At 38.0% G+C, this 17,792-nt stretch overlaps 1 protein-coding gene across 4 annotated transcripts in view; it reads left to right on the top strand.

Moving 5' to 3' along the window:
- The window catches only part of scube3 (signal peptide, CUB domain, EGF-like 3), a 482,583-nt gene extending 465,511 nt beyond the window's left edge, over positions 1-17,072 (top strand). For all 4 annotated transcript variants that reach the window (XM_039748670.1, XM_039748668.1, XM_039748669.1 and 1 more), the window contains 9 exons: positions 1,433-1,594; positions 4,367-4,570; positions 4,886-5,047; positions 5,233-5,400; positions 5,529-5,690; positions 6,358-6,555; positions 6,655-6,807; positions 8,387-8,466; positions 13,410-17,072. In XM_039748670.1, the coding sequence (XP_039604604.1) occupies positions 1,433-1,594; positions 4,367-4,570; positions 4,886-5,047; positions 5,233-5,400; positions 5,529-5,690; positions 6,358-6,555; positions 6,655-6,807; positions 8,387-8,466; positions 13,410-13,562 (1,442 nt within the window). In that variant the 3' untranslated portion in view covers positions 13,563-17,072. The remainder of the gene's footprint in view (positions 1-1,432; positions 1,595-4,366; positions 4,571-4,885; positions 5,048-5,232; positions 5,401-5,528; positions 5,691-6,357; positions 6,556-6,654; positions 6,808-8,386; positions 8,467-13,409) is intronic.
- The last annotated feature ends 720 nt before the right edge of the window (positions 17,073-17,792 follow it).

The raw sequence follows: 17,792 nt of genomic DNA, 5'->3' as shown, positions 1-17,792 counted from the left end.
TTACAACCGCAAGATGTTATGCGAATGAATATGAATAATGTTGCATCTGTGCCACAATGTTTTCTGAAGTGTACTATACAGTTCATAAAATGAATAACTCCAAATATCATATATACCTATGTCTCTGTTTTTTTTTTTTTTGTCAGCGTGGCTTTGACATCATGGACCATAAGGTGCATACTAATTCAGCATGAGCAGGAACGCTCCATAAAATTGAATAAAAAAAAATCAAGTGACGGTGAGATACGAAGAAGACAGATTCACCAGCATTTGTGTGTCAGCTTTTATCCCTCCAGATCAGACAATGTCCAGTTCCATTGCCTCAAAACACCACTCACATCTACAGTTATTCCCAGTTTCAAATAAAACCTAATAGTGTCAGATCCCTAGGGCGGTAGTATGTATCGTGATCATGACTGAGAGAATAAAAGTGAAAAAAAAGGTAACTTTTACAAGTACTATAAATGTACACCGTCTGTTACAGACACAAACCAAATGTATGTGTGTACTGTATAAAATTAACAATAAGAGCAGCTCAATAATGAAAACGGCAAATATAGGAGGCAGTCTGGATCGAACCGGGGACTCTAGATTACAAGTAAGCAAATCTTACCGCAACGCCACGGAAGCTGTTGTCTTATCCTTGAACCTTTTGTGAAAGTGTTTGTTTGATCTTTGGACTTCAGAGTTCACACATTATATAGTTTATACCAACATTTTGTCATTTACTACTAAAATATGAAAAACAATGTGTTTACACAGATTATTGTAGAAACGGGACACACATGAAATGCATGTGTTCCAAATAACGACCTATTATTTCCACACTAAATCTCCAGCACTTCACTCCCAGATAATCAAGGCATGAGCTGGGAGAACTTTGTACACGTTCTGTGGCGGTGGGGGGATGCAATAGCAAGCTGCTTGCTGCTTATCTTTATCGGCACAAAAGACGCTGAGGGAGAGGTGCGATGGGATTTAAGGTGGGCCAGATCTACAAGTTTTTTCGTAGGCTCTGGTAATTCTAGTGTTAAAGAATTTAATCTATATTCACTATTTATATGTTTTTATTTAGATGACACTTCTATGAAAACTTGCATACAAATGGTGATTAGTACAATTGCCTGCTTAATTTTAATACAGTGTAAGCATGGCTGGTAGAGAGGTTGGTCATGTTTACAATGGGTATTTAGTGTGTATAGAACAGGCAGGATTAAGGTTTATTGTCCAACACCTTAGCTGTAGGCCACACTATTTATGAATTAAAAAAACACCTCAACATTAAAGAGATGAATTCCATTATCCCACAAGTGAGAACACTTGCTACTTACTAAAGGGATGCACACCTGTTAAGTTTTTCTGAAGAAACTGTACACTCTTCCTTGTAGGAAATTTGTTGTTGTTGTTATTTTACAATTATATATGTTTTCAGGTGGTGCTGTGCCCTGCAGTGACTGCCATGTGACCTTTGTGAACCTCAAGTGCGACTCCTCTAAAAAAGCCAAGGGTAGGCGAGCCCGAAACCCCCCCAATAAGGAGATCTCTCGCATTACCCTGGAGCTGGAAGCAGAAGTCAAACCAGAAGAAATTACAGGTGCGATGAAAAGGGCGCTGAAGTATTGTATGCTGGGCATGCCGTTTGGCTTGATAAGGTGTGCACAAGACCCTTGGATGGGTCATTCACCTGATTCTCCAATTATTATATGGCAAGAGAAATAAATGTTAATCTATCACTTTTAATTAGAGAGCGTGTTGTAGATAGTTTGCATATGATAACCTGAGCATTAATTCCATTGAAACACATTTTGATAATAAAATAAGGACAGCAAAGTGATACCGTGTATTTTTTGGAAGTGGAGAGTATATGTAGGTGATTCATTGCTGTCAATTTCCCGACAAATAAAGCAATCCTAGAGATACTGACACTCTGGGCATTTCCACGGTTTGTAAAACACTTTTTTTTTAAGTTCTTACCCCTTTTATTAGGGGATTTCAAATGATAAAGCATTGTGGTCCTTGTCAGTGAGGAACTCTCTCGCCAACAGGCACTATAGTAGTGAACTTCGGTGAGAGTTTACGTGTTGCAACCAGTGCTTCCTGGATATGCTCCTCATGCCTATGACTCTGTATTAAACTGAACAGTTTTAGAGGAATCAATAAAAAAGCTAATTAATAAAATAAGTTTACATAAAAAACATTACTATGATATACTGTATGCATCTATAAGTGATCCCTTTAATAGGGATAAGCCATGTAGAAGAAATGCAGAGTCCTTCCTGTCTTTGAAAATCTGTCCATGCATGGGTGTTGGAAAAACAGTGGAAGCTTGTCAATACTAGGTTTTCTTGTGGTAAGTATTATAAGAGATTCCAAGGTAATGCTTGGGTGCCATGGGTTGACATGATTTGCAGGTTAAGTTAAATCCGTTTAAGTTGGGCATAGGACTTCACCAAGTGTGCATTTGCCTTTCCTCTTGATTTATACAGATACTTTATGATATTATGATGTAGGAGGCTTTGAAGAGTGTATAGTTTAAAGGCCTAATGTTTGCATATCAGCTATGTGGGTGAGGTTGTTATCTTCATGTCTGATGACTGTTGTTTCGAAGGTCTAGAGCAGTTGGCTGTTTAGTGAGATGCAGTTAAGATAACAGATCAGTACCTTTATTTCATGGATTTCTCCCTATTAAGTAATGGCTTGCATTCTATAGATGAGAGTAGGGAAGCTGCACCAGGTGGAGACATTTAAGTATTTCAGAATCTTGTTCAAGGGTGACAGAAGTGAGGCCTGGTGGCGATGAAGTAAGAGCTAAGTCACAGGATGAATCTTTTAAATGAGTGCTCAGTTTACATCTGTATAATTAACTGTGTTTACAAGCTTTGTGTGGTAAACAAAATAATTAGTTCAAAGTTAGAAAATAAAGTTTATTCAAAAGTCTGCAGGCCTCACTTTACTGTATATGATAAGACAAGGAAATCAGTGCTTCGCAGTTCTTGGGGACTCTGGTGTAGATCCACTTCTTTTCTGAACCAAGAGGAAGCAGTTTTTGTTTGGAAACATGGCAATGGAATAATTTGAGGTGTGTTTCAAATCAATCATATCTGTAATATTTACACAAATATCACAAATTGACACTTGGGCAAAAAAACAATCTTGTCACACTGATGTATGGACATCACATGAGCATGATAAGACATGTTTATACTCACTAAGTATTCAAGGACCCACTCCATGAAAAAGTAATGCAAAAATGCCATGCTCAAAGTAAACAAATGTAAAGCCAATTATATTCCCATAAAAGAATATTGAAGCACATACCATTCTTTTGTTCACTGGCGTAGCAAAGATAATGTGTGGAGCCTCATAAGAGGCTACATGTTTCATGTTATTCAAATATGCAATTAACACTTCCACTATAACTTGTAATTCCATTGTACCTTGAACTTGAATCCTCCTCAGAATCAAGGTCTAACCTCACTTTTGGGTGAAGGCTCTGTCAAATTATATATTTGATTATTCCCAGTTCAGGCTGCAGAAATTATATATTTCTGATGAATGGTTGAAAAACTAAAAGTCAACTTGCGGGGACTGTTTGCTAGGAAAATAAGATGTCTAGTTTGCTCTGCTGTTATTTTTGCCATCATGTGTCTCAATATGACAAGCAATTACAGAAATGAATAAAAATGTACAGTATTTGCGTGTGGGTACAGTATGTAACTATGATGTCCCAAGTTTTCAAAAGCCTGCTTGATTTTTTTCACTTGGAGACATTGTTTGAAGGTGTGCCGATTTTCTGGTACCAAAATTGTTTTTGTTGTTTTTTAGCAGCTGGATTAATAGCTAATTGTCCTTCTGATAAATAAAAACATTACACATGGGAATATATCGACTTACAAATTTAGAAAATGCACTGTGTGTACCAGAGTGTAATTTTTGTTTTGAGATCACATTATTTGTAAAAATAGCAATTTTTCTGTGAGATAAAATAATGGATGAACAGATAATCGTGCGTTATACAAGCAAAACATTTTTAGAACATTTTGAAATGTCTCACTTTCCCTATTGTAAAGAAATTCAGCTTCAGTTTACCACATATGTTTTCAATCATTGCACATATAAACACTGTCCGTTAAGTATACATTGAAGTCATAGTATTATATTTTATAAGACTAAACATGTTTATTTAATATAATATGAAAATCTAAAAGCAAACTTAAAATTATTTTTCTTTTTTGCAAATTGATTTTAGTTCATGGATAGTAGAGAAATTTAAAGCCAGTGAATGTGTGCATAATATTTAGGCTGTTTTCAGTGGCTGTAACTGGTTCTGGTACTATATTTACTCTTTACATTTTCTCTTGTACAGCAACCTGTAACCTCCACTGCCTTCGACAGAGAATGGAAAAACAGGTGAAAGCATTCATCAAGGCCCTGAAAAAATCAATTAACCAGGAACGCTTTTTAATTCGCGTGGCTGGGCTGGAGTACGAAGTAGCACAGAAACTTGCACGTGCACATGAGCATCAGGACTCTTGTGGGCCTGGTCGTGAAAGAGATCATGGCCGCTGTGGTAAGGAAAGGGTATGAGGGTTGTAAGACTGTTAATGTTATATTAAATTAGTAGCATTTTTGCTCTTATTAGCATCACTTATAGTTAAGCACACTAATTACATTGTAGCTCAAACTCATTTAGAATTGCTACAAGCAAATGAGCATACAGCAGTTAATAGTCATTAACTGTTCCTGTGCATGACAGGAGTGACCTTTGTACTCCATATATTTTCAATCATTAGTAAAATCTTAAGTTTTATGTCATTTGTCTTCTTATCTTAGTTTTTCTTTTTGTGTGACAACCTTTTTAGACCTCTCTTTGTTGCTCTCTCAGTTAGATGCTTACCTGGATCTTACTATCATGGAGAACAGGAGAAGTGTGTCCTCTGTCCCCCAGGAACTTTCCAAGAACGTGAGGGTCAATTAGCCTGTGACCTTTGTCCAGGAAGTGAAGGCCATGGTCCAGTTGGTGTTCGTAATATCTCTTCCTGTGCAGGTAAATGAGATTGTGCCCTGCCACCTGACAGGTTGCTAGTGTCTATCACCTGTTATTTACTCTGTGGTTTCTTATTTTAATGGAGGTCTCACTTTCAAGCTATTGTGTTTTCTTTATGTATGAGATGTCCTTTTCTCATCATAAATGTACTCTCATGCACCTAAAATATATTACCTTCACTGCAGGTCAGTGTCCAGCCGGCTACCACTCACATGATGGCTTTAAGCCTTGCCTGCCTTGTCCTCGAGGAACATACCAGCCTGACCCAGGTCGAACACTTTGCTTCCCTTGTGGGGGTGGATTGAGCACCAGGCTAGAAGCTGCCAGCTCTTTCCATGACTGTGAGACTAAAGGTGACATTTTCATACAAGAATTGGGGTTTTAGGAGGGGAGAGTTAGTAGGTTATAACTGAGGGTTTCAGAGGGAAGAGTTAAGAGGTTTATTATTGTATGTTTCCTCATGCATCCTCTATGTTTGCAGTCCAGTGTTCACCTGGACATTACTACAATATAACAGTCCATCGCTGCATTCGATGCCCATTAGGCACCTATCAACCAGACTTCCGACAAAACTTCTGCATCTCCTGCCCAGGCAACACCACTACAGACTTTGATGGAGCAACCACAGTTTCTCAATGTAAAAGTAAGCAAAATGGCAAAATATCTCAGGTATTGTAAAGCACATACTTTCACAGTTACTGTCCTTCTTTCTACACTCTTACTTTTCTTTCAATCTCTTGTCTGTCAGAAGATCAACCCACTCCCCCTTCATAGAAGTTTCTAAATCCTCTTTTTTTTCATAGTACAGTGTCTGGCTGTGTTCCTTTTGGCACAAGATGTATTTCATAGCTTATTATCCTCCAGTATTTATCCTCATGCTTATCTCTTTCTCTAATTCTCCTGATTTTCTCTCAATGTCCTAGATTCTCCTTTCACTCCTTTATCCACGGTGACCTGTGTCCTCTTGCATTTTTATACTGGACACTTAATATCATTTGTTCATTTTTCTGTCTTTTTGCAATGTCCTTTGTCTTTGTACCATCTGCCTTATCGTAATTTCTCATAAATCTTTCATTATCGTTCTCTATGAAAGCAAATACTTTTTGCATAAACCTCTCATTATCATTGAAAGCAAATATTTTTTGCAGTCTTTTTACTGATAGCTGAAGTTCTTCTTCCGAATCATCTTGTTTTAGAGATCAGTTAAATCTTTCTCTCAGACTTGTATCCATCCTTCACTCACTTTTTTTGTTGTGTACATTCAAAGTTGGATTCCTTACCTCAGCTTTATCCATGTTTAATCTGGACAGATCAGCGATGTGGAGGTGATCTTGGGGAGTACACTGGATATATTGAATCTCCCAATTATCCTGGGAACTATCCTGCCAATGTGGATTGTACATGGAACATCAACCCACCACCTAAACGTAAAATCCTCATTGTGCTTCCAGAAATTTTCCTCCCTTCTGAGGATGAATGTGGTGATGTGCTGGTCATGAGGAAGAACTGTGAGTTACACAAATGATTTAAACACTGTAACTGGTGCCTTTTTGGAGCCTGATGTACATTATACTCCCTGCTTAATAACGTGTTATTTTACTCCTCAGCCTCTCCAACTTCAATTACAACGTATGAGACATGCCAGACTTACGAGAGGCCAATAGCTTTTACAGCGCGTTCCCGTAAGCTGTGGATCAACTTTAAATCTAATGAAGCAAACAGCGCTAGGGGTTTCCAGATCCCCTATGTCACTTATGATGGTAAAGCTTTGTAACGAACTTGTACATATTACATAGTGGACAAATCAAGTTAGGGCTGTTGTAGTCTTGCAGGGCTGCATCTGGTTCTCAAGTGAGAATATATGTCTGGGGACAACTCATTTAAAAGTTAGTGAATAATGGTGAAATCTACTACTGCAAACACTATGCCAATAGGGTTTCTTCATAAAACACATGCTCCCAGTACCTTCAGTCTATTCACTTTAACCCACTGGGGTTACAGGGACAGAGCTAAAGAAACTAAATAGAAGTGTTGGCACAAAGAGAAAATAAAAAGCTAAAATGGCTGTTTTCCATTCAGGATCTCAGTAGCACAAGGTAACTGAAGATGAATGATTAAGTTGTACATTGTAATTAGCAATGTGACAGAAGAGACATACACACACACACGTAGACCACTACAGCTACTTAGCTCCACATGTTTGAAAAGTGCCTCTATCTGATATGATATCTTTATGTCATTTTGACTGTTGCACCACTGTATGGCATAACAACAACAAATAGAGTTTAGATAAGCATTGTGGTCTATGTACAGTAGATATTATGTGTTAAAACACTGAGGCTGTATTCTGGCATGGCATGTTTGCATTTCCAGTTAGACAGTAATGTTAACTTACTTTAGTCATTTGTTTAGACATGCAGTCAGAAGGTGGATACTGTGCAGCCTATTCCATGTTTCTGTTGGTGACTTGATTTAGGTGTATTGAGTACTGAAATTGTTATCTCTTGTGGGTCTTCTTCGTTATCAACTCTTTTAATGCCAGTACTTTTCACTTTCTTTTGATAGGATGTGACATATCATTTACTTCAAAAGCATATCTTACAATTTTTAATTTCAGAAATATAGCTGCCAATTCTTTCAACCTTACATCAATTCGAACACTATCGCCGTAAATGAATAACAGAGAGCGCATATAGCACCTGTGACAGTGTATTGTTAACTTTTATGCTATATTTTATTTTTGAATACCAATGTATAATCTGATGTTACAGAAAAGGTGTTCCATTGCAACAGATTGTTTATTTTTAACACATGCAATTTGCTCTCCGCACACACTGAACATGTTTATATGTCTAGTAGGGATCTTTTTAGGAGACCTTCCAGCTGTGGAAGGTTTATTGTATTCAGAACTTTGCTATCTCCTGGATCTGGTTAACAAGAGTACTGAGCGCTGCCATCATGAGTTGTTGAATTGGTATAGAAATGTGACACCCAGTGAGCTTTCTACTCATTCCCACACAGTTTTAAGCAAAATTCACCCTTGGTTGTCTTCAAATGTATATATTAAATGTCTGTATCAGTGAGGTTAGGAGAGAAGGTCTGTTGGTCCCCAGTAGTGCCACTCTGTGGGTGTGGAGATTGCAGACAAGGATGATTTTTGTCTTGTATACTGGTTATGGTAAGCAAATGGGCAGCCATGACTCACTATGGGAATTTCTGTCTGGTCAGCAGATTTATTCTAAGAAGGTCAGATGTAATAAGATTTGGCAGGAAAGTACAGTACTATGAACATGTAGTAGTACAGCAACACTTGACATGTCATTCATTGAATTTTTACAGAGGACTATGAGCAACTAGTGGAGGACATTGTTCGAGATGGCAGGCTTTATGCCTCTGAAAATCATCAAGAAATCTTGAAGGTGAGGATTGCTAAATCTCATTGTGCTGAATAAGATGGAAAATCTGTATAGTGTCAGAAAGAAAGATGAACTATAGGGTCATATGAAAAACACATCAGGCTCTTTTGCTAAGTCATTTCCTGATTTTTTCTGCAGAAATCATCTAGTCCAGGGCCATGTTCAGCTTTTGTTTGCTTCATTTATGACAGATACACTGTGGGATCGTATAGCTACCATTGAATTGTGCCCAAAAGAATGTTTCTTGAGAGTAGTCACTCTGTTTTCTACTTCTCTTTCAGTTCACTTTCTTTTGCAACAGTACACTTGTAGTCAGTCATTGTAGGTTGCCAGATGAAGAATATATCTAATACATACTTTAATTACATGGGTATTGCAACAGATGCAAAAGCTGTTGTTTTGTCATTTGGCAATCTATTTCATTTGGAGTTTGGCTAGCCTAATCCTAGTTTTACTATTTTTGCTTGTTACATTGTGATCAGGATATATTTTACTTTACATTAAGACACATAAAAAATAGTGATTTTAACAATTGCTGAATAATTGCTTCCACTCCATGAGCTTCCTAGTGCAGGCTGATCCTTCAATTAGCTGTGAACCACCCAATATCACGGAGACTGCACAGGTGGCGAACCAGTTGTGCCGGGTAATGTCCTTGCTAAGGTCATCCTCAATAGGATCCGTGATCACTTCCTCACCTATCAAAGACTAGAGCAGTCTGATTTACACCTGAGGGTTCTAATGGAGCACAAACATGGATATCAGCAGAGTTTCTTTGCAGCCTTTGTCGATTTTTAAAAAGCGTTCAACTCAGTTGATTGAGTTGCCCTGTGGGACATTCTGAGGCTTTGCAGGATCCTCTCAAAGTTGCTGGATATCATGGCTGGCCTGTACACTGGTACTGTGAGTGCTGTACAGAGTAGAGGCAGAACCTCTGCGTTTTTCCCAGTTGATTCTTGGGTTCATCAGGGGTATGTTCTTGCTCCCACTCTGTTCAATGCCTGCATGGACTGGGTGTTGAGTAGGGTTGTGGGGTCCAGTGGCTGTGGGGCATCTGTTGGTGAAGAGAGATTCACTGATCTTGACTTTGCCAATGATGCTATAATCTTCGCAGAGTCAATGAAGGCTCTATTTGGGGTTCTCGAGAGATTGAGCAAGGAGTTTTCAGTGTCTGGGCTTGTAAGTGTCCTGAATAAAAACCAAGCTCTAGGCCTTTAATGGACTCTTGAGTAACAGCCAACAGCAGTGTGTCTGTCTGCAGAGAGAGTGTCGATCTTGTTGAGAGGTTTACTTACCTTGGCAGTGACATTCATATCTCTGGTGACTCTTCCTCTGAAGTCAGTAGATAGATTGGGAGAGTATGGGGGGCCATGAGGTCTCTGGAAAGGGGTGTGTTGCACTCCCGATATCTTTGCAAAAGGACAAAGGTCCAAGTCTTTAGAATCCTGGTGTTTCCTGTTTTGCTATATGGTTGTGAGACATGTACACTATCCAGTGACCTGAAATGAAGACTGGACTCCTTTGGAACTGTGTCTCTTCAGAGAATTCTTGGATACCACTGGTTTGACTTTGTATAGAACAAAAAGTTGTTCATGGAGTCCCGAATGAGGCACATTACCTGCATTGTGAGGGAGCATCAGTTATGGCACTACAGCCATGTGGCATGATTCCCTGAGGGTGATCTGACTTGTAGGTCAAGGGCACACCCATGTAACACCTGGCTGTGGCAGATAAATGGTCATTTCCAGAGGGTGGGACTGGACCGTGTGTCTGCCTAAGGGGTTGCTAACGAGAATCCCGAGCTGTTTTGTCACGCGGTTGTTGCGGCAACGCGCTGTACTAGTGCATGATCCCCAATCTGACCTATTTTTGCAAAAAAAAAAAAAAAGGCATCAAATACTAGAAGTCAAAAGTAGAAAAAAAATACTCTCAAATGATTCAAATCAGTGCGCCAACCTTTGCATCAGTAAACCCAGGAGAGATGTCCATATAAATTGAAGAATCCTTTTTAATCCAGCTAAGGCATTCTTTAAAAGTACACACCATTGCACAACCTTTCTCCTATTCTCTGTTGGGCCGCATTTTCATTTTGTAGGTGGCTCTATACTTTTGTCCTTTGAGAGCATGATTTTTCATTGCATCTTTAAAGCTACTTCTCCCTTATGCCAAACACTCTGTCTCACAAATCTCTCTTCAAAAGCCATGTGTCTTCTGGTCTCAAAAGCTGTGTGTCATCAGCATCAGGCTAATAGAGGTATCTTCACTTATATCATGGCTTTAAGGCCATTTATAGTAAGTGCTATCAATCAAATATTGGACGGGCGCCTGAGAATTTCGTTTGGTCTTACTACTTGTCATGAAGTTACTTTAAGAAATTTTGAAACATGTTAATAGCAAAGTTTCAAGCCCCTATTTCACATATTCTTACAAGCATATACAGTACACACTGGTTAATTTATCTGCACTTAAACATATACAGAATTCTTTAATCTATTTGCATAACCACTTCCCAGAATGCAGCATTCCTTCAAAACACTTTGCTATTCCTATCAGCCTGTTTAGCTTCTGGTTCAAAAAAGGAACAGATTTAACAACCCCTATTTCTAAAGTGGTCTCAACCTTGGCTCACAATATCTTCTAAATGTTTACCTCTCTCGATGGCCCTTGCACCTTATCTTCATTCACAGCACCTTCTCAAAGTAGCTTGTGCAGCTTCTCACTCACTAACTCAGTATCATCTCCTGACAGCATGATGCCTTATAAGTAACTAGTCTTGTGTCTGTATTTTGCTTCTCCCAGCCTTCTGATAATCTTCTTTGTGAATACAGTAATCTCTCCTCGATCGCGGGGGTTGCATTCCAGACCCCCCCCCGCGATAGGTGAAAATCCGCGAAGTAGAAACCATATGTTTGTATGGTTATTTTTATATATTTTAAGCCCTTATAAACTCTCCCACACTGTTTATAAATATTCCCCGCAGAGTTATACAGCATAATCCCTTTGTATTCTCTTAGATATTAGGTAAGATTCATTGAAATTATGTATATAAACACACTGTTTATATACAGTAAAACCTAAATATTATTTTAAAGTATTGAGTGTCTCCGATATCACATATTTTACAGCCATTACGATAGACAGGCCACCAGCAATAAATACGTACAATGCAAGAAAAATAGTATACAGTAAATGTGTGTACAGTGACATTAAACGTACGTACATGTACTAAGTACTGTAAGTAGAAAATTAATTATGGTTACTCACCAACAATGACACAATGACTTGTCCGATAACAATGAGTTTAATTTTACTGCACAACAAAGGAGAGCGTTACAGCTCTTCCAAAGGAGCCTCTTCAGGCGATTGTGTAGCACTGCCGTTGTTCTTCTTCTGGCAGTCTTCAATCCAAATCCCTAAAGCAGATTCCATCCAGACTACTGCCTTATTACATCCACTTACAACTCGTTTTGCACCCTGGTTAAAAGGACACTGCGGCCGTAGATCTTATATTCCTTTCCTACTTTTTAAATAAAAAGAATCGTAGTCTTCAATAAATCCAAAACGTTTACCTTTTCAGCAATCATTAACATCTTCCGTTTGCACTTGGGCACGGCCCCTGAAGCAGTAGCAGATCGTTTTGGAGCCATAATGAAAGGCTTGACTTTGCACAAAGATAAACACAAAAGAGCACAACTCTTTACACAGCGAAACACGTTGATGCTGAATGAGCGAGACGTGACTTCCTGGTTAACCCTGCATTCAGCACGCAGGAACTTAACTGCGTGCTCTGATTGGTTAGCTTCTCAGTCAGGAGAACTTAACTGCGTGCTCTGATTGGTTAGTCATCCGCCAATAGCGTCCCTTGTATGAAATCAACTGGGCAAACCAACTGAGGAAGCATGTACAGGAAGTAAAAAGACACATTGCCCGCAGAACCCGCGAAAAATCAGCGTTATATATTTAGTTATGCTTTCATATAAAATCTGCGATAGAGTGAAGCCGCGAAAGTCGAAGCGCGATATAGCGAGGGATTACTGTATGCTTAATTTAAACTAATGCTAGTTTTTCCTCTTATGAGCTCAGTAATATAGTTATAGTGTTGGTCCCACAATCTACTCACTTAAAAGGTAAATTTTAAATAAATAATCCAAAATAACAACTAAATGAAATATTATGAGTCTTATTTAATATACTAAAGCAAAATAATTTTTATCCTTATTTAGGCTTATATGGACTTAGAATTAATTTATTTTACTACACTCTTTTCATGGGTAACTAGTGCAGTTGGGGGGCAGTTATCTGTTTCATTTTATTGTGTTTAGAGGATTTTTTGGATCTCACCTTTGCTTTTGCATTCGGATTGTAAACAAATTTGTGGAGCTTTCTATAAAACTCATTCATTTCTTTTAGGGCAGACAGCCTTAGAATGTACTGATAGAGCTCCGTAGTTGCTTTGGTTTCTAATTGTAAAATAATAACATCAAATATGAATTCAGCAATTATGTCCATCTACATACAGTGTCAAGTGAAGCATCACAAATTCACCCTCATTTTGTTACTTTCCATATTCATAAATCATCCCAAAAAAACACCAATTCTTGTTTAAAAACACTGTCAGTCAGGTCTTCATTTCAATTAAGCCAAGGATTCTAATGTCCTTTTAATGACTAGGGCTCCTATGTAGCCAGCTGCTACTCAAACATGGCCATATAATACAGTGCCATTATGCCTGCTGAGCCATCTTCAGCCCAGATTTGCCCATTATAACTAGGAGAAAGAGAGAAAGGGAACAACACCTCCCCTACAGAAAGTTCCTCTCATTCTTTACTCGGACAACCAAGAGATAAAATATTAAAAGGTAAACAACGTCCAGACAACGAAATGACTGTTTACAGTTTTGTCCGCCTGCTCGACTAAAGAATGCTGTCTTGTGCTTTTCTGGCCAGGATAAGAAGCTGATCAAAACGCTGTTTGACGTGTTGGCCCACCCACAGAACTACTTCAAATACACGACCCGGGAGTCAAACGAGATGCTGCCACGCTCCTTCATCAAGCTGCTGAGTTCCAAAGTGTCCAGCTTTCTAAGACCTTACAAGTAACCATGGAGCCAGGACGTCTGCACGATGGCCAAGAACAACAGGAAAAAAAATTTTTAAATTTAACTTTTTTTCAGCTTATTATACATAACTCACTATGCAGACTCCTTAAGCTTTTAGCTGCAACAATTGATTCATTTCTTCACCTAAGACTTGTTCTTCATGTAAGTCTAAGCGTTGGAGCTTATGGACACCTGCCTGCTGCTTCAGTATTTACCAACTGTTTCCTATTTTGTTTTCAATTTTTTTTTTTTATTCTGCTATCCTGAGTGGGTGTCTTCCTAACAACATGCCCACTTATGCAACCTTTTGTATATAAAACTGCATTTGGATGTTACAGAGTGACTTTGAAACCAAGCCAAAGCAAGTTGGATTATTTGTCTGTGGCATAAAGGCAGTGGCACAAAGTTAGGGAAGAGTTGGGGAATGGGGTTTGGAGGGAGGTCATTTTTTAAGTAACTTCAAGCATGGGAAGTGTTTTCAGCAATTCTTTCATGGACACCCCTTGCATTAATTATGCCATTGCTTAAAACAGATTTGTGGAGGTAAGACTGCAAGATGCGCTTTATTTCGTGAAGGACGTTTCACAGAATGTCTAAATATTTCTTTTTTTATTATTTTTATTACTATTTGATGTTAAAAGTGACACTGTCTAAGTTGAATAATGTAACGAATTACAGGACAAATGGGATCTGCCACTTCAAAGTGCTGTAGAGGTGAAGCATGGCAGAATTTGAATTGGCACTTCAGAGGAGTGAAAAGATCTTTCAGTGTCCTTCCTCTCCTTGTCCAGTAACCCAACTGGGTAGCAATGAATTAAACCATCTTTTGCCACTCAAAGTGCGGTTGGGCAGCTACCCGGGTGTAAGGGGAAATTCAAGCACAACAGATTTGTCCAGCTTGCACACTATTTAGCATCTTCACAGTTACTGGGCAAAAGGGACAAATATTGCAGAACATGTTTATCAGCAACTCAAATTTCATGCCTGCTCTAAAGCACACTAAAATTATTGAGGGTATCAAGTCCATAATAACAATACTAATGATAACAACAGGAATTCAGGCTTAGCACAGAGGCCACAGGAAGGTATAGTTACATACAGTATGATTATCAAAAAGCTGAGCTGAGTAAAGATATGAGCAGAAAAAGCTTTTTTCCCTTTCTACCTTTTGAATTATTTTTCCCGTTTTTTTCTCTATAGTTTTCTTCAGTTTACAAAGCAATGTCAATGCACTATATGAGTACTTAATAAATGACCACACAAGTTTTAGTGTGTTAAGAAAAAAAAAAACTGCTCCCCCTTATCTAATTTTTGAATCGAGATAGTGGAGAGCCAGCAAGTGCTGATTTGCCATTTTGCAGGCACATAACAAAAAATAATTTGAGCAGCCCTGCCAAAGAGTGGTGACAGCCATTGTGTGGGTATTTGTACATTGCGTCTTCTTTCTTTTCATTGTACGTGCAATGATCCTGTCCTACTCTAACATTTTGTTTGTTTCTCTTGACTGTTTATGACTACCAACAATGTTGAATTATGCTCTTTCATTTCTTTTTACATTAGTAAAGCTTTTGGGATAGAGTGATGTCTTGGCATCCCATAGAAGGGGAAGCGAAACAAGGTGACAACGCAAATGGGAGTTCCTTCTGCTCATGGAAGCTGTACAGCCCTGATTTAAGGAGTTTAACGTGGTGTAGCATCTGCACTGCCTGAATTTCTCTTGATAATTTTTGGCAACCCTGCCCCTGTTCCCTGTTTTCTTTAGCTGCAGCTTAGAAGAGTCTCCTGATGGACCTACTTGCAGTATGCAAAGGCATGACCAGTGTTCTGTTGAATCTAATGTGTTCAGGATCATGGTTTGTGTAAAACAGAAACTTCATCCTAGGACAGGAGGATCAAATGATTTTGTTTTATGTTTTTGTGTATTTTTTTGTTTTTAATATGTTTCCTATGATGTATCATAGAATTGATGATGGTATTTGCACTTGAAAATTGTTATTGCTCCTGTTAAAAAAAGAGAATGGATTTTGTAATGTCTTTTTTAATGAACAGAATTGATGTTGTTACACTAGCTTGTGGTCAGCATGTTCACTTTGTCTGGAGTTGCAAGACAGAAGCTCAGTGTTTTTAAGTGAAATATTTTTGCTCCACTCAAACCTGAGTTTCACATCTCATATTCCAGCAGACCAAGTGACACAGGGTGGGCTGGAAATGCAACCCTCTAATAAACATCATAAAAAAACGAGAACAACCAGCATGGCAGAGTTGCTGACTTTGTAACATGTAGAAGTGTGATTATTCTTTGGATTATGTGGTGACTGCCAGTTGTGGCCAATGTGCTACAAAAGTGCAACTTAAAGCACTGCCCATAGAAAGTATCAACCGGAAAGAAGAGGACATTGCAAAAATAATAAGGTGGAAAAACGTGAAAAGTGATGTCTCAGTATGCTTGTGATGTCTTAATATACAACAAGGCACAGGCATGCTTTCTTGTTCTTTGCTATAGTCAGCTATGTTGAAAAATTAGGGCACCTCTCCAACCCTGCATCTTATAGTACCTATACATATAGAGCTGGGTGAAGGTCACCAGACAAGAATATGAAAGATAATTTTAATGTTGTCTGGTTCTTTGCTGCTTACCAGCCCCATGGGTTGAGTTTAGTTTTTTTGCCTGGTCACTACATACATGATGTTTGCCTGTTCTCCTCATGATTGTGGTAACTTCCTCTGGGTATTTAAGTTTTTATAATTCAGCTGGTTCGTGTAAGTAAAGAAGTATGCGTGTGAGTGTGCCTCTGAAATGGGCTGACTTCGAACCCATGATGTATCTTCTCTTTTTAAAATTTTTTTTGGTTTATATCCAAAATTATGTATTATAAAAGAGGTATCATAACAATGAAACATACATTCTAAAAAAAGGGGAATAAGTCCAGTCATAAATATAATCGATTCTGTGTGCAACAGAAAGAGATATCATAAACCACACTAAAAACACCACCCACACCTCAAACAGTAAATTAATTAGTAATAATAACTGTAAAATTGTTATACATCTTCAGATTGATTAAAATATCAGTTTAACAGAAACATCTGCAGGGGCCAGGAACACATGTTAGAATAACATGACTGATTTAAACACATTTTAACACAAGAGTTATGGGGGCTGCTTTAGGATTCTTTCATTTGAGCAAGATTAGTCAATACACTGACAATGTAGTGTAGGAAATTATGATGAGCTTATTACTAGATAGTCGAATCCTGTCTGAAATAACTCCAAACACTATTGTAGTAGGATTTGGGATGATCATAAACCCTACACTGCCTGATAAATAAGAAAATATCTGTGTCCAAATGAGGCTTGAAGCTCATGGCTGTTTTAAATGGTTTAAATTCATAATTTTTTACTCACATTTTTAGACTAATTTTGGAGTTGCCAATGAGGGCTTTTGGCTCACAGAAATCAATTTTGATAAGAATTTATATTTGTGTTTTTTAATAAACATTTTGTATATCTTCCTGATGCCATATTATTTGTTATGTGTGGCAAAACTTTGCAAAATGTTTTCCACAGTACTTCCAGGGAAATTAATTGGGAAGCGTGCAAAACATATCATTTTTGCTATGATATAAAGGGAAGCGCCATGCAATTCCTGCTTATCTGAAGATGTGGATTCTCGTTAAGTTGGTGTGTGCATTTGTTTGCAAAGTTCTCCTGGTTTAAGATTCTATGTTGTGCTTTATCAATTACAAATTTTGTTTAGTGCTTTGGCTTTGTCATTTAGTGCAATTCATTTTCTGCTTACAAATTTTGACCCTTTATTTTTTGACTTTAATTTCACTGTCCTTATTTACATTCTGCTACATTCCTTTCTAGTTTAGCAGAACAAAATATTGCATATTAAGCAAGTGTGGGACCATAGGCAATAGATTCTAAACTGCAGATGCAAATAAAACAGATTGCTGACCATGCCTCAGCTGTGTATGGTATCCTATATAACTTAATAGTGCTGTTGACTGCAGATGTAAAAACACTAAAAGCAAGGAATGGGAAATGCATCTTACAGAAGAGTATTAGGGTTACATAGAGGAAAAAAATTAGGGACACAGTGAAGAAAAGAAAGGTCTATTCTATAAGTAATCTCGAAATTTCCACTTAATCTCAGTTTATTTCGTCATTAAAGATGAAATTTCCACTTTAATCTTGTATCTTATCTTCATTAAAGTAGAATTTGTT

This window comes from Polypterus senegalus, chromosome 3, assembly GCF_016835505.1.
Source record: "Polypterus senegalus isolate Bchr_013 chromosome 3, ASM1683550v1, whole genome shotgun sequence".
In the NCBI taxonomy this organism is placed as follows: Eukaryota; Metazoa; Chordata; class Cladistia; order Polypteriformes; family Polypteridae; genus Polypterus; species Polypterus senegalus.
The sequence above is the reverse complement of the archived record's forward strand: the minus strand, read 5'-3'. Positions and strand labels throughout refer to the sequence as shown.